This window comes from Phodopus roborovskii, unplaced genomic scaffold (assembly GCF_943737965.1).
Source record: "Phodopus roborovskii unplaced genomic scaffold, PHOROB, whole genome shotgun sequence".
In the NCBI taxonomy this organism is placed as follows: Eukaryota; Metazoa; Chordata; class Mammalia; order Rodentia; family Cricetidae; genus Phodopus; species Phodopus roborovskii.
Window position 1 is genome coordinate 1,649,998 of NW_026125577.1, and position 24,640 is coordinate 1,674,637.

At 41.5% G+C, this 24,640-nt stretch overlaps 1 protein-coding gene across 2 annotated transcripts in view; it reads right to left on the reverse strand.

Moving 5' to 3' along the window:
- Positions 1-23,588, reverse strand: part of Qpct (glutaminyl-peptide cyclotransferase) — a 40,708-nt gene extending 17,120 nt beyond the window's left edge. Inside the window, exons 1-4 of one of the 2 annotated variants that reach the window (XM_051177886.1) lie at positions 23,382-23,584; positions 11,716-11,862; positions 6,390-6,668; positions 976-1,152 (exon numbers count right to left, since the gene is read on the reverse strand). In XM_051177886.1, the coding sequence (XP_051033843.1) occupies positions 976-1,152; positions 6,390-6,668; positions 11,716-11,862; positions 23,382-23,501 (723 nt within the window). In that variant the 5' untranslated portion in view covers positions 23,502-23,584. Of the gene's footprint in view, positions 1-975; positions 1,153-6,389; positions 6,669-11,715; positions 11,863-23,381 lie in introns of both variants that reach the window. The other variant, XM_051177887.1, reaches the window with a different exon arrangement.
- Positions 23,589-24,640: the final 1,052 nt, after the last annotated feature.

The window sequence follows — 24,640 nt, forward strand, 5'->3', positions numbered from 1 at the left end:
AATGGTCCTTTCATCACTGTGGGTCATATATCTGGACTGATAAATAACTACTAATTATCTAGGTCTCTCCTCCTTTCCTGGACCCTTTTGAGCCACTCAGGAACAAGTAAATGAGTGGAGTACTAACTATATGTCATTGATCAATGACAAGCTGTCAATGTACCTGAGAGAGTCATGTTCACATGAGGATGTTTGGGAAACTCATAGATGACAGTGATTGTTCATTTGATTTACAGGGTGAAGGCCAGTAATGTGAGAAACAATGGGATGCATGCACACAGAGTGGAGGGGTTAGGGAGAGTGTCAAGAATAATGTGGGCAACACTGGGAGGAAGGAAGTCCCAAGCATAGTACAAGGTTTTAAGCTGGAGTTGATGAGGACTTAGTGACAAAATGAAGATCACGTATGGGAAGAGAGTCATAGGATATGATTTATGGGCAGGGCACAGAATAAGGAAAAACTGAGCTTGGATACTTAGTAATAGCAGCAGGATTTTAAGACATCCTTAAATGTCTCTACCCTCACTCACATCAAAAATACCAAATCAACCCACCACATGGAATTGAACATCCATACTACAGTCACTATACTGCTTTAAGCACTTGGGTAATTCCTCACTCGTTCCTCTTTGCTCCATTCCCTGGGGTTCCCGTCCTCCTCTGGCTGGGAAAGGCTTTCCCTCTCCATACCACACAGCATTTGAGGCAGAGAGACGGTGCTCTTATACTGAATTTAATGGCTCTTTAATCTGATTTTCACATCATCTTAATTAAGCTCAGCCAAACACAGCTTCTAACACAGAGTCATTCTTTTTAGCTCTGGAATTCCTCAAAAATCCAGTGCTTCCCAAGGAATGTTCTACAATAAACAATGCTCTGAGGATTTTTTGGCACTCTTAGGTCTTTACTTGGTCCTCACAGCCTTTTCTCTGGAGACAGGGACTGAGCTACAGAGCCAAGGTAACTCAGACTAACCATGCCATCCAGTTGGTTGGTGCCTCTTGAGCCAGGAGGGTGTGGAGTTGATGCCATCTTCTGGGATAAGTGCCGAGATCCATACAAAGAATCTCGAGGAGACCAGTGAAGAAAAGCCTCTTCTCCATCAAAGAAAATTAGCCGAAGTGAGGGATCTGGCTTGGAACCAGAGACATCCTGGTTAAAAAACAAAAGTGCAATTTTAAAAATAAAACAAAACCAACAGAAACTCCAACTCTGACCAATCACGGACTCCCAAACTATATTAAAAAGTACTTGGTGAGGACATATTGACCTGGGGTTATCTTTACAGATAGCTGTGAATACTTTATCAAGATGGTTCATGGTGACCACCAGTGGGGGTGGGGGGACAAAAATACTACAGTCAATTAAAAACTCACATTCTTTACTAGTAAATGGCCAAAAAGATGTTCCATGAAATAAAGATATCCAAGCAAATGAAGATATGCCAAAAGTTACATCACACCACTTGTGCTTCTAACATCATCAAACCATGCAAATCCCACCCCTTCTAAAACTAGATGTCTTACAATTGATCTTACTCTCTATCGAATCATTAGTCCATGGAGCTGCTGTAATGAACACAGTGGCATGATACTGTGTCCCTCCAGCTGCAGCCTTTCTTGGTCTGTACCTCCTGGGAGTGTCCTATATCCCATGACTACCTCATTCAGGCACTGGGGCCTCTCCAGGGCCACCACTTCCACCACTCCCCAGAGTAGCCAAGGCTACTGTAAAACCTGCCCTGCAACACCATTGCTCATGCCTCCTAATCCAGTTCCATCCCTCTCCCTGCTGCTATTGTTGATCCCTACTCACTGACCTGAATGCCCATCAGATGATGCTCCACCTTGGAGTGAGCCTCCCTGGTACCCAATCTAAATAACTTCTCACCTCATTGAAGTGTGAAATGTGTTACTGAATTTTAGTTCAAGAGTCTTCCCTAGGAATGATGTAGGGACACAAACAAAATAATTACAGTAGTCTTCTTCAGAGCCTATACATTTGGAGAGCTAGGAGAGATAAAATACAGACATAAGCATGGTACATAACATGCCCACAGGCTCATTCATCCGCTGAAGGCTGGGAGAAATGAGAGATGGAGTCCTTGGGGCATCAAGCAAGGCTTTGTGAGAGACAGTATTTGAGCAAACTAAAAAGTTTTACTTTTTTTTTTTTATTGTCTGTCTGTGACTTTCCTATAGAGATCAGCCCTTTTGATATTCACACCCTGAAGTCCTTCAATCTCACCAGAATTCCCAAATCCACTCAATATCACCTTTTCACAGCTATACTCCTATACTGACCTTATTTATTCCATGTTTGGCCAAATTCCTGGCAATCATTTCAGTACTTCCCTTAGACATACTATCATTCCTTTGCCTCTCCATAGTCACATTTTCATGAGATAACAATATTATGGAGTACCATTCCCTACCCATTCTGTGATTATTCTCAAGATGCTGGACCTGGCCAGAACAAAATAGCCATGCCACTTGCTAGCTTAAAACCCATGACCAGAAGCCAGGTAGTGGTGGCTCCGCGCCTTTAATCCCAGCACTTGGGTGGCAGAGGCAGGTGGATCTCTGTGAGTTCAAGATCAGCCTAGACTACAAAGCAAATTTCAGGACAGTCAGGGATATTACATAGAGAAACCTGTCTCAGGAAAAAAATCCATGACCAGAAATTTTGATACAGCATTTTGTAAGTCATATGTATTTTCTGGGTTCATTCACTCTCACATAATATTTCACACTCTTCCTTTCCCTAACCTACAATTCCTTACATCACCCATCCTCATTTCTTTCTCTGATACAGTGACTCTGACACAGTGCAAATATGGAACACCCCCAGCAAGCTTTCCTGTGAATAGGGGAAAACAATATCCAGCAAAGACAGAAATCTTGATGTAAGAGAAACAGTGTTTGCTACAGCAATGCCCTCTAGCACCCAAGAGGAGATGAAATTTAGTGCATATGTGGGGAGACTAGTATCTTCTGAGACTGGCAAGAAGAAATCAAGGCCACTCCTTGGGAGTCAGGATGGGTGACATAAGGAACTGCAGGTTAGAAAAAGGAAGAGTGTGAAATACTCAATCTGAGAGTGAATGGACCCAGACAATGTAGATTCCTTCATGTCTCCTCTCTTATATCAAAGAGCCCTGAGACTTTCTCCTTGGTTCTCTTCTCATTTCTACTAGCATCTATCCCTTTGGTACCTATTCTGAATTGTGTGTGTGTGTGTGTGTGTGTGTGTGTGTGTGCGCGCGCGCATGCGCGCGCGCGAATGCGTGCATGCTCACATCAAATCTCCAGATGGCAAATTAACATCTCCACACAGGTGTTTACTAGACACCTCACAACATGTGTGCATGTATGTATGTAACATATGCCCCAATTTCTTTTAAAAACAGACATCCCAGGCAGAATTGTCAAAAGTCAGCTGCTTATACCCCTGAAATTACATTATCAATACTCTTCCCCAAGTAAATAGATGGCAACTCTGCCCCCTTGCAATTACTCAGACCAAAAGCCACTGGGAGGTTCCTCCCTCCCTCTTCCCTGTTTGTTTCTACATAAAGACTCCCAGAACAATACATTGTCAAACATCTTGGATATTTTTGATCCTCATCAGTCAAACTGGTGTTTTCTGTATGGATGCACACTTCTTGGAGCCTTCTCTCTCTACTTGTTCCAGCCTGAACTGACTGCTCACTTCCTCTGGTCACCTTTCACCCCCACCCTGGGGCCTCTCTTCTCCAGTACCTACAACCCCAGGATTTCATCTTCTGTGGTTTCCTGGTTTTGTTCCTCTTAATTTTGCTGGAGCAAATTTAGATACCACTTCTAAAATAAAACAGTGCATAATAGTGAAAATTATTGACATTTTAAACGTGTAAAAAGAGTTTTCAGTCTATGATTTCATGTGGCAAATGATTTTTTTAAGGCATAACATCATTGTTTTCTAGCTCCCAATATTGCTATTGAAAAGTCCAGTGTCATTTTCATTCTTGCTATTTTTATACGACCTGGAATGATCCCACAAACGAGTTCATCATCATTTTATTTTTTTTTTCCTTCTTTCTAGAAAAAAAAATTTCATCTACTTCAGAATTCTATGTGGATTTTTTAAAAAATAGTATTTTTAATTTGAAATTTCCAAGAGGTCTTTGCTATGATGTAATTATTCTGCTATTGAATACGCCATTTTCTTCTATGAATATAAATTCTCTGGTCTCTATGGTTTTTAAGTAGTGTCAAACCATCTTCTGCCCCCTGTTTCAATTTGCATTCTTAGTTTTTCTTGCTTTCTTCTACAGTGGAAACTGTTTGCCAGTATCTGGCCACACCTGGTGTTCATTTGTATTGAAGAACACGGTACTAAATTGTTCACTGGAGACACAAATTGGTTGGCTCTACTGCAGTCACTTAAGAGCAATCTGGTGTCTGTTAAATGTTCTCATTTAAGATTGCCACATGTGCCCCCTTGGCATCCTTTTCTGTGGCATCTGCATTTTCTGGAGAAAGATCCTGCAGTCCTCTGTCTGCTGCTGGCCTTCTGGTGCTAGGAATGGAGGAACACCTGAAGATCTCACTGTTGAGCATGATGTTTACCTAATCTCCTTGAGCTCCCCGAGGACACCTCATATTCCTACCATCTCATTATCCGAGACAAATCAATAAAGATGTCCTCAGCCAAGGGACATGGATGTGTCACTGGCTACAGTGGGAGGCCACAGCAAAGGTACAAGGTACAAGATGACAATATGTGATTGCTGCCATACAGCTGGATGTGGGTGGGAAGGGCTGCAGGGAACTGGAACAGTAATGGCATCTACTATTCAGAGTACTTCCCTCCACCACTTGCCTAATTGGTGATAATTAAGTTAAAATCAGCTGTGAATAAATCTGATACAGTTTGCATTCGAAAATAGCCCATTCTAAAAGTTGCTCATATCACCACTTAACTCTGATAGAAAAGGTAATTCAGAGAAGGCATACATCGACTCAAATAATTTGCTGAGGATCCCCATTCAGCAATCCAGTCCCTTCTATTTCCTTTCTTTTTGCTATTACTGATTCTATTGTTATTACTTTTGTCGGACAGGATCTCACTATGTAGCCCTAGCTCACCTGGAACTTACTGTGTAGTCCAGGATGGTCTCCAAATGGCAATCCTTTTACCTCAGCCTCACAAGAGCTGGGATTACAGGAATATACCACAACACCCACCATAACCCTTCCTATTTCTCATACTGAAAGCAGGTGTGTGCTACTTGGAAAGAAGGCAAAGTGGGTCACTAAGAGGAACATTTGTGCCAAGAAGAACTATGCCTTTAAGTCACACCTCATCCATTCCATGTCCTTCTGTTAGAAATGTAAGTATAAAAAGTTAAAATGGCATGTCTCCTTATGGATTCCCTCACCCATTGCTAGGGACATTTACCAGTTCAAAGCAGGGCTAGGCAGAACAAAGGCATTATAGAAGGCTCAGAAAACAAAACAAAATGTGAAAGGGATATAAACAATCATTGCTTTCTTCAAGTTCTGCATATCCAGCAAAAACAGAAAAAAAAATCTCTATTACTTCCATTACAAGATAAACCTTTTATTTCTCTACTCTCATTGTATCAGCTGGACACTTTATAATGCCAAGGATAGCAAGAGGCATTTGCTGCCCATGAATAATGTTTTTGTATTCACTTTGCCATGTTTACTGTTATGACCAGTATCAGAATAAAACGTCTTCATCTAGTGTAGCACTTTCTCCTAATACACCCTTATGAACACAGAGACTGAAATAAAATCTGAGATTCCCCAGAAGTTTTCTGAGCTTCCGGCATAGCATAGCATCTATGCTATGTAAAACTAAGCTCCTGATCCACAGATACAATAAGAACACATTTCTGTCTTATGCCTTTCATCTTGGTATGTCTGAATTACCCACAGGCTGGAGGTCTTCCACAGCCCTCCCCCAACTCCAGAACACAGAAGGTTGTGATGTTTCACGACTGTGTAAATAAGGAGAAACAAGCACAGCTCACTACAAAATATAAACCTCATACTTTAGCCTGTGCCATCCTTCCTTTTACTTCATTATTTGCAAAGAAGCACTGTGTTCAATTAAATATATATTCAAGTCTGAGATTTCAAGTGTCAGTTAATGAACCCACTGTCATCTATCTGTGAATGACTAACTGCCCATGGTAGACATTTCAACGCATGTAATCTTCCAAATACCACTCCTTCCATCTCACATTTTTTAACAAATTATTTTAAAATGTACCCCAAAACTTTGATTCCCAAATGATCTTCCCCTCCAAGGATTCCAGAATTCACAGAGTTGCTGCTGACTTTTTTAATCCTAGGAGTCAACAAAAAGAAAGCAGTTACCTTCAAGGAATGGAGTTTCTTGTCCAGGGCACGAGCTAGTTCCAACATCATTGCACATGGCACAGCTGAATCGGTGGCTCCCACAAACACTCTGCCGTCCCATTGAGGTAAATATTTGGAGTCATAGTGGCAGGCAAGGACCAAGTGTCGTTTAGCTTCTGGGTTAAGAGTGCTGATGATATTTGAGAAGGACCGGGAACCATAGGGTGTTTGACTCAAAAAGGTGTCCACTTCCACGACCCACTCAGCCTGAAGCCTTTGAATTCGCTGCATGATGTGCTGATCAAAACAAATGGTTTTCACTGATTATCTGTGTCTCTGAAATTATATGTAATGCCATCTTTGGTTGCTGTTAGAAACAGAGTCTCACTCTGTAGCCCAGGCTGGACTGAAACTAAGTACCTAAATGCTAAGATTACTGGCATACACGCTTTGTATGCTTACTGGTAATAATAACATTACTAGTAGTTGTTATTTTAATTAATAATTTCTCATGGAAAAAAGAGGCCTATCTCCCTCAGTCCTAACTTATCCATCCCATTCAGTTGTCAATATTTGCCAACACTAGCAATCTGATGTAGATCTTTCTACATACTTCTTGACTGAACAAACCTCACCGGCATACAGGCACACATATTTGAAGGTGGGGGTCTTTTGTGGGGAAAATGACATACTTTACATTTAAAAATCTATCATGGTCAGGGGACAAATCCAGCTCAGCACTACTAAAAACTGCTATTAACGTTTTTAAAAAGCTGAGGTAGTCTGAGAAATTAAGCATATCAAATCTATAAGCCTCCACTGTAAGCTCTCAGTGGCAGCTCTGTGTGTGTGTGTGTGTGTGTGTGTGTGTGTGTGTGTGTGTGTGTAATGCACAGAATGTGCTCCAAGTCCTACAAACAGTTCATGTGTAGTGAACACTAGTGGAAGACACAAGCACCTACCTACTGAGGGTTGTAGAGAAAGTTCCCATAGCAACGGATGGTTGGAGATATGGTCAGACCCTGCCTAAAGTTTAAATCAATAAACAACTATGACCCAAGTTTTCCTTTTATATCCAAGGTAGGTCCAGACCTGAATCACTCAGCACCACCTCATGGCCACTCCAGGCCTTCTGAGCAGCACAATGGCCAAGGCAGGAAGCAGGAAGTGGAGAAGAAACACCATGCCAGGTACTGAAAGTCTTCCTTAAAATCTAAAATTTTTGGTATGAGAAGTTAGGAATGAGCTCATTGCTATTTCATTTTGTCTTTCCCCCATCCTTATTTTTCCTTGGCCTCTTCTGTCTCTTTACATTTCCTTATTCCCCCTCTAGTATTGTATTCATCTTTGTAAGGTGCCTTATTAAAAAATTTTTTTCAACATCAAACACAAATTAGTCATTATCATAACTGACAACTTGCCCCAAATATGAACAAATAACTCACAATAACTGGAAACAAATGGATGGATTTTTTTTCCTCCAAAAGAAATACAGGATTTTCTACTCTGGCCAAACCATGTGTGGCCTATGGCTTGCTGATGTAACATCACACACAGGCAAAAAGAGCTTTGGACAAACGAGCAGGAAGGTTCCAAGGAGAGGGGAACTTAAACAGAGGGGCGGAGGCTCTGACACATGCACCATCGATCTTGAAAAAGTCAAACAAACAGACAAATCCCTTTGGCCTGTGCAGTTATTCAGTTAGCCTTTGTCCTAAACAGCTCTTTGAATCCCTCACCTTCCTTTTCCCTGCTATTCTACATATTGTCTTCGTTCCAGTCATAAAGAGAAACATCTAAAGCCTTTTCACAACCACCTTTTCTATCGCACTGATTTTGTTATGCCCTACAATTCCTATACTATGCTTTGTTCCCAGAAGTCTATCACAGGGCATAGGAGCTGGTTGTAACAGTAAACATGAGATAATGTAATGAAAATATGTAAAAATAACATGATGTAGAACATGGGTTGTTTGATTAGAGAGAAAGAAACCACTGTGCATCTAAGATGAGATTTTCCAAAGAAGATGAAAATGGATTATTCCTAGACTTTGTTTAACTCCAGAACATCTGGTGTTCAGATGACAAACTGTTCCATAAAATGGCTTCTTGAACCCGATAGTAGCCTTGGAAATGAATTGTGAGCATTGTTCAGAAGCCTCACCCAAGGCCTCGTTTCTCATCCCAGTTCTCCACCCTTGGCCATGATTTCTAACAGCTATATGCATACCAACATCCACAAAAAAATAAAAGTCAGAAAGAGCCTCAGATAGCTGTCCCTGAAGGATCCTTTCTGCATGCAGCATAAATATTTTCAGTTATCTTGGTAACTAAGATTAAATTAGGATACCATGGCTCATAGTGTTTTCAGCTTTCAGATTTATTTAGTCTCTAAGTCTCAGACAGAAGTCTCTGAAAGGGGGATTCCCCAAACCACAATATTCCTTAGGCATCGATGTCTCCCTGACTCAAAGGGATTGTCCCCCTAGGAAGGATGAGGGGTGAAAGGGTTGGATAAACTATTATCTGGCATTCTGATTTTGGGTGAGGTAATGCAGAAGTTGTTCTAGGTTAACATTAGTGAATGGTCCTAGGTCTAATTTAATCCAACTAAAATTCTGATTTTAAGTATCTGAGGAATTGTGACATCATCAGTAGACCAGGATTGTTCAGAGGAAGTAGTCTGCAAATGTGTGATTGTCAGGGCTCTGACTCTGTCACAGTAGACTTCTCTGAATTATTCCCAACACAGGCTCTGGGATCCAAGCTGAAGATACAGGGCACCCCATTAAGGACGATGCGCTGGCAATATGCATACCTTTCACTGAGTTCAGTTTTGACTTCCCACAACTCACTGTGAAGCCCTGATTTCTTTGGTTTGTCTCTTTTAGAAAAGGATCTTGATTGTCCCTCATGAGAATCTGCTACCCTTGTCACTCAATTTACTTTCTGTGACTACACTAGAAATTACTGAAGTGTGTCCAATTTAATGCCTTAGATTTACTTGTTTTGTAAATAAGTTACATTTTTAAATAAATGCAAGTTTTAAGAAACAATTCTCCAAGACCTTTTAATCTCTAAGAGAACTCATAGTCATGTGCATCTCTACTGTGAATGCAAGAGTTTTAGATGGATATTTACTTTTGGACATTCTTTTTTAATTTTTAATTTTGTGTAGGAATGTATCTATGTGTGGGTATGTGCACATAAGGCCAGAGGAGATGGGTTTCTTAAAGCTGGAGTTCTAAGCAGTTGTAAGCCCCTCAATGTGGGTGTTAGGAGCCATGCTTTGATCCCTGTAAGAGCAGTAAGCTCTCTTAAATGCCAAGCCCGTTCTCCAGCTCCTGAATGGGCATCTTTTAAATCATAACAATACCTGTGCATGCTGCTTATGCTACATATTCCATAGAAGACAGAGCTCAAGGATGTTCACTATGTTTATGACCTTCCAGAGTCCACAAAAAAGGAGCTTGGGCCTCAGGTATACATATGTATATCTGAGTGTAGGTAGCATTCTGAACTCATAGGGTGAGAAAATCAGAAAAGTGATGTGGATTGTTTCCTAATGAGGAACTGAGGATTCAGACCCTTTAAGAGAATTCTTGCTGGGCAATGGTGTTGCACACCTTTAATCTCAGCACTCAGGAGACAGGCAAGTGGATCTCTAGGTTTGAGGCCAGCCTGGTTTATAGAGTGAGTTCCAGGACAGCCAAGGCTACACAGAGAAACCTTGTATCAAAAAAAAAAAAAAAAAAAAAAAAAAAGAAAGAAAGAAAAAAAGGGGGGAGTGTAAGAAAAAGGAAGGAAGTTAGTTCTTAGGACATGAGCCTTAAGAAGACTGTGAGGTAAATGATGTATACATCACTCTCCAGTGTTCCACAGGTGACACTATTGGGGTTCATTTATCATTGATCTAATTTCTCCCAAACTTCCAGTGATAGAAAAATCAAGCAGATCTGAATTCAAATTGCTAGTACACTTAACTTCCAATAATACATCCTGCAAGAGTGAGGCAGAAGGATTACCTCAAGTTTAAGTCGAGCCTGGGCTACACAGTAGATTTTAGGACAGCCCAATTGCAGATAGACTATATATGTGTATATGTATATATATATGTATATGTGTGTGTATATGTATGTATCACACACACACACACACACACACATATGAAGGAAGTGAGGGAAAGGATGAAAATTAGCCATCATTGTCATTGTCAGTCATCATTCCACAGTGTTTCTAAAGGCTAAAAGAACTAAGTTTGTTAGGGTCTCATTTACAGGAGCTATTCAAGTGGAAGTAGGAGGCCAAAAAGCCAACAAACAGGTCTGTCCAGGCTACCCAGAAACTACACCATAGATAAAGGAGAGCTGGGAGCTGGGTTGATGAAACATGCAGGCACAGCAGTAGTTGGCAGGGTTTTTGTCTAAGAAGCTGAGCAAGGAGAATATTCAATAAGAGGCTTTTGACAGGCCAGTCTTGTTCCTTCCAAAGCTGTCCTCAGAATGGGATTAGTCTGAAGAAGCAGACATGAAGAGGTAGATTTCATGTTGCTCAGGCAGACTGACACAACACTGAGAAGTTCAAGGTCTAGCCCAACTTATGGTTTATTTACTCTTTCCAGCAGTGTCATCTGAACAGCAGTAGTAAAGTCAATAAACCTAGAAATCAGTTTAGTGGGTCACCATGGGCATTTCCTTCAATTCACAAAATAGGATTTATAATATCCAAGCAAATTACAGGTGATGACCATGAATAGTTTTCCAAAAACTTCTGTTACAGCTAAATACATTGTTGTATATCCTTGTCTGCAAAATATCCAATGTTTCTACTGTGGGTCAAAGTTTGAGAAGCTCAACTCTAGACACTGTCCATAGCCCCCTCCAAAAAAAAAAAAAAAAGAAAAAAGAAAAAAGAAAAAGAAACACCATAATTTCCCACAAAAGGAAAGATGGCTACCTCAGTGACTCACTCCTGCCCTTGCCCCAGATCTGCTAAGCAAGCACTATAAAAACTGTTGAAATTTGGTTTTTAGAGCCCACAAAAGTTGGTTAGCAAGCTAGAGGTGTGTTATTAAAGTGACCAAGAGTGGAGGAGTTAGTATCCTATATTGTTGCTGCTCTAGCCATTACTGTAATTTCACACACAAACCGATTTTCAGTACATGGGTATCAATCAATCCAGAAGAGACAGTTATTCTCAGGTGTTAGATTGTCTTGGTTATTCCTAATAGTGAGTAATGAGATGATGTGTCCAGATATTACACAACTCAGAACTCTAGCCATCATCTTAAGCCCCACAGTAAAGCAAAGCACTTACAGCCTCTAGGTGTGTGCTGCGTTCTCACCTGACGGGCAGAATAGCTTCCAGGTGACCCTGGATAGCGTTCTATCAGCAATGGCCTCAAGTCATTTTGCCACATTTCAGAAATACTGGTGCCTTGTGCAACTTGCCGAAGAGATGAAGAATTCAGATGTGCTGGTTGATGGTGGTTCTGCAATTTAATAAAATTATTTAGCTCTAATTTTATGTGATAAGAAACATGTTACATTCTGCAATCGGTAGCTCTAAAGCCTCAAAATACAAGGAATAAGGTTTTTGTCATAGGATGTTAAGGACTCAACTGTAAAATTGGACCCTTGAATCTTCTAGATTTTGGCAAGTTGTTTTAAAAGCAACACTGACATGACAGTATGTTTTCACTGTGAGAATATTTCCCACACAACCCATGTAATTTAAAATTATTTTTCTGAATCAATGCATTATAAAACTAAGATTTTAAAATAGCAATTACAGGTTTATGACATGGCTCAGTGGATAAGCACTTGCCAACAAGCCTGGAGACCTGAGTTCTATCCCTGGGACTCACATGGTGGGAAAAAAAGAGCTGACTCCAGCAAGTGGACCTCTGACCTACACATACCACTACACACCATGGTTTATACACACACACACACACACACACACACACACACACACTATGGTATACATGTACACACACATATGAATAATTGTAATTAAAAAAACATTTTAAGAACAACTATATGTAGTATCAGCACTTAGGAGACAGAAGCATGAAGATCACAAGGCCAGCCTGGGCTATACGGAGGAACCCTATGTTAAAACACCAACACAAGAAACACAAAACTAACAATCCAGACTATTATCTGAAGAAAATTTAGTACTTAAAAAGCTGCAGACAATAAAGAAATACACTTTGTTAGTGCTGTTCAATGAAAGGCAGTGCAGTATGGATATTCAGAATGGCCTGTCAGAGAAGTTGCAGGCAAGACTTGCACCTGCCATCTATACAGACTCTGTCACATCAGCCAATTCTCTTAATGAATCACTCCCCAGAAAACACTAGTAAACAGGTTTGCTGTAGAGCTGCACTATCCAGTATAGGAAGCCACTAGCCATACAAGACTATTAAGACTTGAAATGTATCTAAGTGCTACATATGTACCAGGTTGGGGAGATTGGGATTTTTGTTGTTGGTAGTGGTGGTATTTTGTTTCATTTTTGTTGGTGGTGGTGATGTATTGTTGTTGTTATTTTCATTTGTTTTATGTTTGGGTTTGTGACAGTGCCTCACTATGTATCCTTGGCTGATCTAGAACTTACAATGTAGACCTGGCTGGCTTCCAACTCTGGGATTAAAGTAGTACACCACCACACCTGGCAAACATAACAGTTTTTAAGACATTTTTATTTTAAAAAGAAATTATTCATATTTTCTGGTTATATACCAAAACAATCTTTAACATACTATACATGAAATAATTGCTTAAATTAATTTCACCTTTTAACATAGTTACTAGAACATTTTATTCCTGGGGGTGGAGAGTTTGCTCAGTGGTTAAGAGCACTGGCTGCTCTTTGGCAGGACCTGGTTTTAATTCCCAGCACCTATTTAGTGGCTCATAATCATATAAAACTTTAGTCCTAGGGGAATCCAATGCCCACTTCTGGTTTCTGTGTGCAAAAGGCACACACATGATACACAGACATACATGCTGGCAAAACACATATACACATTGTGCTAGCTAACTTTGTGTCAACTTGACATAGATTAGTTAGAGTTATCTGAAAGGAGGGACTCTCAAGTGAGAAAATGCCTCCATAAGATTGAGCTGTGGGAAAGCCTGTAGGGCATTTTCTCATTTAGTGATCAATGGAAGAGGGCCCAGCCCATGCTGATTAGTGCCATCCCTGGATTGGTGGCCCTGCATTCTATAAGAAAGCAAGCTGAACAAGCCATGGGAAACAAGCCAGTAAGCAGCACTCCATGGCCTCTACATCAGCTCCTGCCACCAGCTTCCTGCCCTAACGTTCCCTCAGTGATGGACTGTTACCTGGAAGCATAAGCTGAATAAACCCTTGCCTCCCTGTATTATTTTAGTCATGGTGTTTTATCAGAGCAATAGTAAACCTAACTACAACACACATAAAATAAAATAAGAACAAGGCTTTAAAATGAAACAATTCAGAGGAGGGGCTGGGAAGAGAAGAGGGAGGGGAAACTGCAGCCAGAATATTAAATACATACATACATACATATTTTTAAAAAATTAAAAGCTATATGCCTGCAATCTATTTTATTTTAAATCTCTCTCTCTCTCTCTCTCTCTCTCTCTCTCTCTCTCTCTCTCTCTCTCTCTCTACTTCTCTCTCTCATGTGCATTGTGTGACATAGTGTATATATGGAGGTCAGAAGATGACCTCAGGTGTTGATCGGGAGACAGAGGCAGGCGGATCTCTGTGAGTTCGAGGCCAGAGCCGGTCTACAGAGCTAGTTCCAGGAGAGGCTCCAAAGCAATACAGAGAAACCCTGTCTCATGAAAACAAAAACACGAAACAAACAAACAAAAAAAGTCTTTGCTGTTTTTGTCTACTACATACACTAGCTCTCTGGCCGACATGGATTCTGGTGACTCAAACTCATGACCTCTTGTTTGCACAGTAAGCACCTTTATACACTGGGCCTTCTTCCTAGCCTTTAATATCTATTTCTATCAACGTAAAGTCAGGATTGATGACATTCCTCTCAACCCGGGTTTGACAACTGTATAACCAGCTAAATAAGAACTCCTTTAAATCATCAGTAAAAGTATCTTATATTCTATTACGGTTTAATAATACTCTTGAATTTTACTCTTTAGAGGCCTGCCATTCAGCTCCCAGATAAATACATTCTTATTTATGAATGTCTGGATTTAGCTTGGTTTGTTTCTAGCCAGCTTTTCTTAAATTATCCCAGTGACATTTTGCCTCCGGGATTTTTACCTTTCTCTATTCTAAATACCTTTCTTTCCTTCTAGCTCTGTGGCTAGCTGTGAAGCTGTGTGGCTGGGTGGCTGGCAGCAGGTGTCTTCCTCTTCTCCCTTTCTATTTATTCTCTCTGCCTGCCAGCCCTATCTATCCTTTCTCCAGCCCAGCTATTGGCCCATTCAGCTCTTTATTAAACCAATAGGGCATTTTAGGCAGGCAAAGTAACACAGCTTCATAGCGTTAAACAAATATAACAACTTGGCATCATTAAACAAATATTCCACAGCATAAACAAATATAACACAGCTTCAACTAATCTTCCACAATACTCTTCAGTACACTTATATATTTAAAAGCTAATGAACCTAATGTGCAAATGTATATCCTGAATATGACCTTATACATGCTGCATTTTCTTATGACACTAAAACTGACAAGTCAGTCACTCTTCACAAGTTTATCAGTAACTCAGAAGTGGTTCTCCTCCTCAAAGGGAAATGAATTGTTGATCAAATGATCTATTCCCTAATGAGAATGATGAGGGTGACATAAGAACATTGAGTCCTTTGGAATTCGAAACAAAAATTGAGAGAACTCTGCCCATCTTTCAGTTCCTTCCAGGACTAGTGTTAACTGGATATATTCAAATAATCATGCAGGTAATTCACTGCATATGAATCCCCATGCAGCTAGTAAGACACAGAAGAATTAAAGACTTTGCTGCCTCATCACTTATGTCCCTCTACACTTTGAGATGGCCCAGTGTTGCTCTCCAGTGGTTATCATGCAAAGAGCACAGGCTGATTGATCAGATTATATCCTCTTAAGGGAGCACCCACCACTAGCTATAACTTTGGCTGTGTTACTTAACTGCATTATGGCTCCATTTCTTCATCTGCAAAAATGGAAATAATGGCTATACCCAAAGGGAATTTGAATATAGATATAAATATAATATAGACATAAATTTCCTAGTAAATAGTCAAAGTTCTAGTTTTCTCTGTCATACACTAAAAAAGCCTAGAATATTAGACCGGGCCAGGCAGTGGTGGCACATGCCTTTAATCCCAGCACTCGAGGCCAGCCTGGTCTACAGACTTCCAGGACAGGCTCCAAAAATACACAGAGAAACCCTGTCTCGAAAGACAAAAGAAAAAAAGAAAGTAAGACCAGGATAAGCCACTTAGAGATAATCTGTTCTCCAACAGTGTAAACTGAGATTTGTAGACAGCTACAGGGAGAGCTATAGGTGAATTCACAAAAAGTATCCTAGTGGGTGGGTTTCCAACCAGTGCTCCTTCTTCTGCTCATCTCTGAACTTTCCCTTTATCCTTGAATGTTGACACTGTGCCTGAATATGTTAAGGTTTCTGGTTTTTTATTGGGAATAACACGTTTTAAAGTATATTTGGGAGGCAGGGAGATGGATAAAGTCACCTGCTGCCAAGTCTCAGGAACCTGAGTTCAATCCCCTGACCACACAGTGGAAGAAGAAAACAATCTCTTGCATGTAGTCCTGCAACCTACACACGGGTACAGTGGCACACATGTCAAAAAACATATTTCTGGTCTGGAGAGGTGGCTCACAGGTTAAGAGCACTCACTACTCTTCTAGAGGTCCTGAGTTTAATTCCCAGAAACCACATGGTGGCTCACAAGTATCTGTAATGAGCTCTGGTATCACTTTCTGGCCAGCAGGCACACATGGAGACAGAATGTTGTTTATCTAATAAATAAATCTTTCTTTAAAAAAAGAAGTATATTTCTTTCCTGTGTCATTCATAGGGATGAAAGATTCAACTAGAGACTTCATAAACTCATATGATGACACGAAAATAGAAACAAAACTGGGGAACAAAGGGGATAAATAAATAAATAAATTGATGTATATAGTAGGGGATGTTGCAGAGTATGGGACATAGAATGTGTTTAAAGTACATTACACACTTGGATGAAAATGGCCTTATGTAGCCCTACACAACAGACAAGTATATTTCCTAAACAAATTTATTATTGAAGCCTTTACATTCTTCCAGGGTCTAAGTCCTCATGTTAGACCTTAAACAGCACTTGAAGAAGAAAGCTGAAGGTAAAAGACAAAACAATTGAAATTTGAAGTGAGAAACAACGAAAATGGAGGGAGAAGAGGAGATCTCCACGGTTGTTCCTTAACTACCCAAGAAAAACCTGTCTATCTCTCCAGCTGCCTTGCAGGCCCTATGGTGTGCTGCTGGCTCCCATTCATTATGCTTTGGCCATCTAGCATCCAGGACCTAATATCTAGTGCCTAGCATCCAGTACCTAACATCCAAGACCTAGCATCCAAGTATTTTTAGGTTCTATCTCTTAGGGTCCTGGCAATCCAGCAATGCACTCTGCTCTTCAGACTGTTTGCCTTCTTCTTCACCTTCAAAATTCTTGCCTTCTTCACACTGCAGCCTGGAGGCCACTTCTCAGCTGTTGTGTTTAATGTCTATATTTCATATAAGTCACGAGCTCTAGGAGGGCTAGTTATCTGTCTCTCCCTAGAGTCACTAGGGTGTGTTTTATTGAGCACCCAGTAGTTATGGGTAATTTCAAGCAGTGGACATATAAAGTAAGCACGTTTCTAAAACTATCTTGGCTATAACTATATTTCCATCATAGAAAAATAAAATTCACACCTCTGTCTTCATAAATACTAAGGCAGATGAATTCAGCCACAGTAACAAATAAGAACTCCCATGTCAAAATCTGTTTCAGGGCCCAGCAAGATGTCTCAGTGGTTGAAGGTGTTTGCTGCCATGCCTGATGAACTGAGTCTAATTCCCATGTTCTAGATTATAGGAGAGAAATGATTCTAGCAAGTTGTCCTTTGACGGCACCACACACACACACACACACACTATATATATATATATATATATATGTATATATATATATATATATATATATATATATATATATATATATATACATATATATATATATATATATATATAAATGAATAGACATTCTTATTTACACATTTACACACCTATTTTATCAGTGGCTCTTTTTCTATTCATTATCCATTGTTCCACTCCAGAGCCAGCACAGTCACTGTGGCCAGAGTTCTTCACTTCATGTCCACAGTGAAAAGAAAGCAAAGTTATGCTTAAGTACATGTTTCATAGAAGCTTGAAAAAAAATCTCAAAAGACAAGAAAAACAGGATTAAATAAATATTCCTGGAGCATCTCTATATTGGTTCCTTTTCACATTGCTGTGGCATGATCCAAACAAACACAATTTAAGAAATGAAGGTATTGAGCCAGGCGTTGGTGGCTCACACCTTTAATCCCAGCACTCGGGAGGCATAGGAAGGCAGATCTCTGTGGAGTTCAAGGCAAGCCTGATCTACAGAGCGAGTTCTGGACAGGTTCCAAAGCCACAGAGAAACCATGTCTTGAAAAACAAAAACAAAAACAAAAAAAGAAAAGAAAAGAAAAGAAAGAAAGAAAGAAAGAAAGAAAGAAAAAGAAAAAAAGAAAAAGAAAGAAATGAAGGTTCTGCTTGCTCAGTTTGAAGGCCCTTGATGCAGAGAAAACATGGCAGCTGGCGGCAAGAGACAGCAGGTCACATTACAGCAGGTCACAGTCAGAAAGCAGAGGGATGTGAGCTGGGCGGTGGTGGTGCTTTTGCCTTTAATCCCAGAACTCCGGAGGCACAAGCAGGAGAATCTTTGTGAGTTCGAGGCCAGCCTGGTCTACAAGAGCTAGTTCCAGGACAGCCTCCAAAACCACAGAGAAATCCTGTCTCAAAAAAAAAAAATTAAAAAAAAAAAAAAAAAAAAAAAAAGCAGAGGAAGGTGAGTGTTGCTACTTTGCTTGTTTTTATCTTTTCATAAGTCTAGGACTCTAGCACGTGGATTGACAGAAACCACTTGATAGAAACCACATTTAGGATGAGTCTTCCCATGGCAGTTAACCCAATCTAGGAACTCCTGCACAGACAGACCCAGAGCTTTGTCTCCTAAGTGGTCCTACATCCTGTCAAATTGATGATCTGTGTTTAAGCATCACACCCGTGAACTGCTAAAGATACTGTGTAAGAAGCTAGATGGGCAAGTAACTCCTAGTAGCTGACAGTGAGTTGGGTAGACAGACCCACGGATGTTCCTGAATGATGAGACTTTCAAGTACCTACTCTTCAATCTCCTGAGCTAAACCACAAAAATGGCTGATTTCAGAAGTGCGCTTCAATAAAGAGATCCTTCCCCCTACTTTTCTGGGAGCAGATGCATCTGCAACATCACAGAAATGACAAACTTCTTAGCTCTTTAAGAGCACTGAAAGCAAAAAAATTACGGTCAATTAAGCAAGCCCCTTCATTCCCAAAAAGCCCACCCCCCCCCCACAGGAAAAGCATATAGCTTGTACATGCTAAACAGCACACCTTCAACTAAAGCAGTGGTTCTCAACCTTTGGGAGTCGAATGACCCTTTCACAGGGGCCACCCAAGACCATTGGAAAACACAGATATTTACATTATGATTCATAATAGTAGCAAAAATTACAGCTATGAAGTAGCAACAAAAATTATTTTATGGCTGGGGGTCAGCACCACATTAGGAACTAAATTAAAGGTTCGCAGCATTTGGACTAAAGTAACCTTGCTCTGAGAACTCATTAGCTATACAAACTTGTTTTGAAACAAGAATGAGGAAGAAGGTGAAAGTGGGAAGAAAGGATAGACTCAGAGGACAGGGGCAGAACCCAACACAATGATGAAACGTGAGTGTGGACTACACACCTGTGACCCCAGCACTCCAATGCCAGAGACAGGAGAATCACTGCAAGTTTGAAGCCAGCCAGGTCAACACAGTGAATTCCTGTGACAGAGCTGCACAGTGATTGTCTGCCCCCAAACTAACAAAAGTAAATGGCATTAAGCCCAATGGCAAATGTAAGACCCAAAATTACTCTAAGTTTATTTCAATTGAAAGGTAGTTTTTTCAGCAGTTTCTATTGATGCAAACACTCTCAGAGGAAACAAGGCTCTGTTACAGCCCTGGCCTTGTCTTTTCATCCAGGCAGAAAGGACAATGCAGTCTGCTCTAGGTGACAAGAATCTTTCCACTAAAACAAACCTGTGAACCAGATAGCCTGAAACATCTCCCTCTAATCACATGGTCCCAAGCCAGAGGGTTTCATTACATAATTTGGAGAAGTGACCTTGCTTGCAGTTCCAAAACACTAAATGTAAGGGAGAGCATTGCAGAAATATGGCAAATTCAAGCTTCTATCTTTTATGAGCATTCCAGATGGCCATCAGATTAAACTTTTGCTACCTGTAAGTTCCACTTGACCAGCATTCAGGAAATGTGTGGGAGCCACAGACAGTTCAAATGCAGGGGGAGGGAGTTGGAAACTGAGATACTACTTTCTTTGTCCCATGGGAGCAGGTTTGCTTCTTAAAATCCGAACAGAAAAACAAACAGAGCAACTGAGGGACCAATTCCAGCTCCTTAGCTCCTTGTTTAGCAGTTATGTCTAAGAAAAGTTTCCTGTAAAATGGACATCCTGGTTCTTACCCACCAGACAATAAAGACTCCAAGATGACAGTAGGTCTTTCTCATCTACTAACACCCAGGCCCTCACTGACCTCTCTGTCCCTGCCTTGAAGTCTTCTGCTTCCAGAAAAGTCACACAGATAGAGAAGTGGATGGGGATGCATGGAGAGCCCTGGAGAAAGGGAAATCCCAGGACTTCTAGCACAAGATGTGTTCCAGAAGTAAATGCCTGTGAACAGCTGCAAAGAGCAGTGGTCCAGAAGCAATTGCAGTTTACAGTTTTCAAGAGCCTGCTCTGGGTACCTCAAAGTCTTTATTCTCCACCTGTAATGTGACCTGAGATTTCCTGCTTCAACTCTGTCACAATACAATAAAGAATGCTTCTTCCCGTTAAACTATATTGCATCTCAGCTTTGTTGATAGAGATTTAAAAGCAACCTCAACATCCAAGGCAAAGAAATAAATTATCCACAGGTGATGGTTTTGCAATCACCCAGTTATGCTTTCAGGGAATTTTATCAGCTTACATTCAGATTCACATCATGCTATCAATTTCATACTAAATCATACATACAATGAGGACTCAGCTGGAAAATGATTATGTATGTTTTTTTTTAAATGATTGAAATGTATTGAGCACTTAAGGTAAGATAACCTCTGTGCTGTTACACAAGTTCATTCAATCCTTATAATAACCTGAAATGTAACCATTGTTACTCACCCCTGTGAATGCATTTTTTGTATTTTTGAAGTTTTCTAGACTGAGTCATACTTCATGCACAGCTAGGACACTTTAGGTGAAGCTGCCCCATTTAGCTTGTTGAACCTAACACTCCTTCTAAAACACAGGAAGCTTTTCAACAGCCAGCAGCTTTCCTCTAAAGAAGAATTGATTCAATGAGACTATTTTTTTTAAACAACTAAATTTGTGATTATGAACCCAGGCTAGGGGTAGGGAAGGGCTGGAATTCAGGAACAGTCCTTCTAGATATGCATCAACCCTCAGCATCATGATGACTTTAAAACTGGAGAAGGGAAGTCAAGGAACCAGAATCTAGGGGTGGGGGAAGAAAAGATGCCCCAAACATGCTTTCTTATTGGGAATGCCACTTAGGGTCTGCTTGGCCCAGAGAGGTAGGGTTAGGGTTAAAGCTGGGATTAAGAAAGTTCTTCCTCTGTCCTCCAAACCACACATACACACACACACACACACACACACACACACACACACACACACACACACACACCTGAGCTATCTAGACACTGTTCCTTGGTCAATACTTGTCTACCTGAGAGAGAGAGAGAGAGAGAGAGAGAGAGAGAGAGAGAGAGAGAGAGAGAGAGAGATCAGGAAAGAACAGAATTTAAGCCAAATTCTAGCGCCTCAATTCACTAGTTTAATAATACTGTTTCCTGGTATCTAAATGAGATAAACTTACTCTTCCATGGGGTACCATGAAATTCAAGTGAGATAGTTTTATACACCTGACAACTGGTACCCATATGTCAATGTCTTTAATATACAGACATATGAGGGCCCATCTGGGAGTGTAATCATTTATAATGTTTCTAGGTTTCGAATCGTTGAATCACAGTTCTAAACACAGCCATAAATGAGGGTTGATCTGCTTTTGCCCCTTAGATGCAACTAAGAGACACACCTTTATTTCCAAACAAAGGCAATGGATTTCAAAACTGATGCTTTCATTACCACACTTCTCCTGCTGGCAGACCGGTGCACCAAGAGCTCACCTCATCTGATTAAAACAGTCGAGCATCATAAAAGACAGGAAGGCGTGTACTTTAGTGCACACTGATCATCTCCCAGGCTACCAAGTGAAGCTGGCAGCCCAGCAGACTTAATGAAAGGAAGCAGGAGCTATTAACTGAGAATTGTCATGGATGACTGTCATTTGTGCCATTTGAGAGTGTTTGCTTTCCCAGTGAAACTGTCCCTAGAGGCTTCTTAAAATAAAGAAAATAGAAATTCACATTTCAAAAGACATTTCTCATTAGTTTAAACCATTTTAAGAATCACAAAATCTTCTTTCTCCCACCTAGAAACACGTCTGCCTACTACACGTGCCCGCAGGCAGGCCCTATGGTCTCACCCATTTAGAACTACCCTAAAGACACATGTAACCTGATGCCATATTCTGGATTTAATATTCCCTTCCCAATGCTTGGCCTCCCAGGTACCCAAAACAGTGAAGAGAAGGGTGTTGCTCAACTGCTTGCACAGCACTTTGGAACCTCTGTGGGAGGGAAATTGTTTTACCTATCCTGGAGTGACTGGAGTTGACTTTCCTCACCCATGCATGCTACCCCCACCCCGCTGTAAATGGAGTCAATTGGGAGCCCTGAAGGGAAGCTGGCTAAGGCAAAGCTTCCCTGAAGTGGGCCATTCATACTCATGCTCATGAGACTGACTGGGAATGAACTTTTCAGACGTTCAGAAACACTGAAAGCTTTTAAGACAGTCATTTAGTAGTGTCAAAATAGCCCTAGACTGCTGCTGTTCTTAGTTTCGTTAAAGGCATCCCATTTTACTCCCAAGCCATCAGCATTAGCACTGCCCTTAGCATTTCGTGATTTCAAAACCGCTGAGCAAGAAAAGGAAATAATTGTGACTCTATTTTCTTCGCACAGAGCTACTTGGCAACTCATTTTTATTCTAAACTCCTTAAGTGAGATTTCCACAACTCATTTCATTTATCTGAAAACACCCTTCGCCCCCTTTTAAATTTAAATATCTAACAATACGTTGGCGCTGAATCCACAAGGGAACTCGATCCCCACGGTGCAATCCTTGAAAACAGTAGTTAGGGATTCCAGCTCGTCTAGGTACCCAGGAGTCCCCGGAGCGCGGGGATCGCTGGCCTCCAGTGGGCGATGGCGCCCCCATGCCCCTGTTCTTACACAGCCAGCAAGACACACTTCCTGTGTCTATCAGCACCCCCTTCAGAGCACTGCCAAAGAGGGGCGGCTGACATCACCCAGCCTGGAGGCGTCTCCAGTGCAGCCCCGAGACCACCCCTGGAGCCCAGGCTTGGGAAAGAGAGCGCTGGTTCCCAGGTACTGGGTGGGGAAGGGATGCCTGGGTAGGGGGACAGATTTCCTGACCCGCCTCTCTCTAGACCGGGAGGAGGTAGCCGGGTCTTGTCACCCTCCAAGAGCTACTTAAGTACAGCATGCTGCAGTGGCCCCTCACCTTCTCCTGAGTCCAGGCAGTGGTGTCAGGGCTTCCACTCCCGGCTATCAGGGACAGGACGGTCGCCAGCAGCAGCAGGTGGAGGGTGCCCACGATGCGCCAGCCGTCACCGCCTGCCATCTCTGCAAGTGTGTGGGCACAGATTCCCCGGCCGCCGGCGGTCACGAGCCCGGGAACGCGCTTCTGTCGCCTTCCCCCTTCTCCACCCTTGGGTTGATTGCGCCCGCCTCCCTATCTCCTCCAGTGGCCTCCCGCTGTGCTGCGCCAGCAGAAGCCAGCAGCCCTCCTCCCCCAGACGCCAGCAAGCCAGAGGACTGGGACGCCCTGTGTGACATGTGCAAGCTTCCGAATCCAAGGAACAAAGAAAGCCATTTCCTTATCTTGGAGAGGAAGGAAGGAAGGAGGGAGGGAGAGAGGGAGGGAGGGAGGGAGGGAGGAAGGAAGGAAGGAAGGAAGGAAGGAAGGAAGGAAGGAAGGAAGGAACGAAGGAAGGAGGAAGGAACGAAGGAACGAAGGAAGGAAGGAAGGACGGGCGTGAGAAAACCTTTTCTGTGATCACCAGCGCTATAAGGAGTAATGGAAAGGAAAAGGATTTAACAGGCCCTGGGGACTGTAAGTGGTTTGGGGCACCTCTTCATGGATGAGACTCAGACACAGCATTTGTGCAGTGCTCTGTACCAGACACTGTCCCAGGTCCCTTTTAGGCCCTCCTGTCTAATCTGCTCACCCCTTTTGACCCTTGTGGAAACTAAGACCTCCTTTTTAAAAGCCTGGAGTAGAAGTGTTTCCTCTGGAAGCTACCATTTCCATCTTGATGGTCTTTTCTCGCAAATAGTTGCCGTTCCTTTAAGAGACAGACCACAAGTAAGGTCGAAGTAACAACTGAAATATATGAGACTGAAAATATTATAGTGACTCCAAAGGTAATTCTTTCTATAGAAAATAATGGGGGTTAGGTTGAAGGAAGGAGTTGTGGGGTTGTTTTGCTTTTATTTTTCGAGACAAGGTTTCTCTCTGCAACAGCTCTGACTGTTCTGGAAGTCACTTTGTAGACCAGACTGACCTCAAACTCAGAGATCCATCTGCCTCTCACTCCTGAGTCCTGGGATTAAAGACATGTGCCACCATGGCACAGCAAATAATGGGGATTTGTATCTGTGCTGTATGTTAACAAACACCCCCCCCCCGTATTCCTTAAAGAATATAATGCTTATTTGAGTGGCATTGACTATTAATAAGCAAGCTATGGATGATTTAAA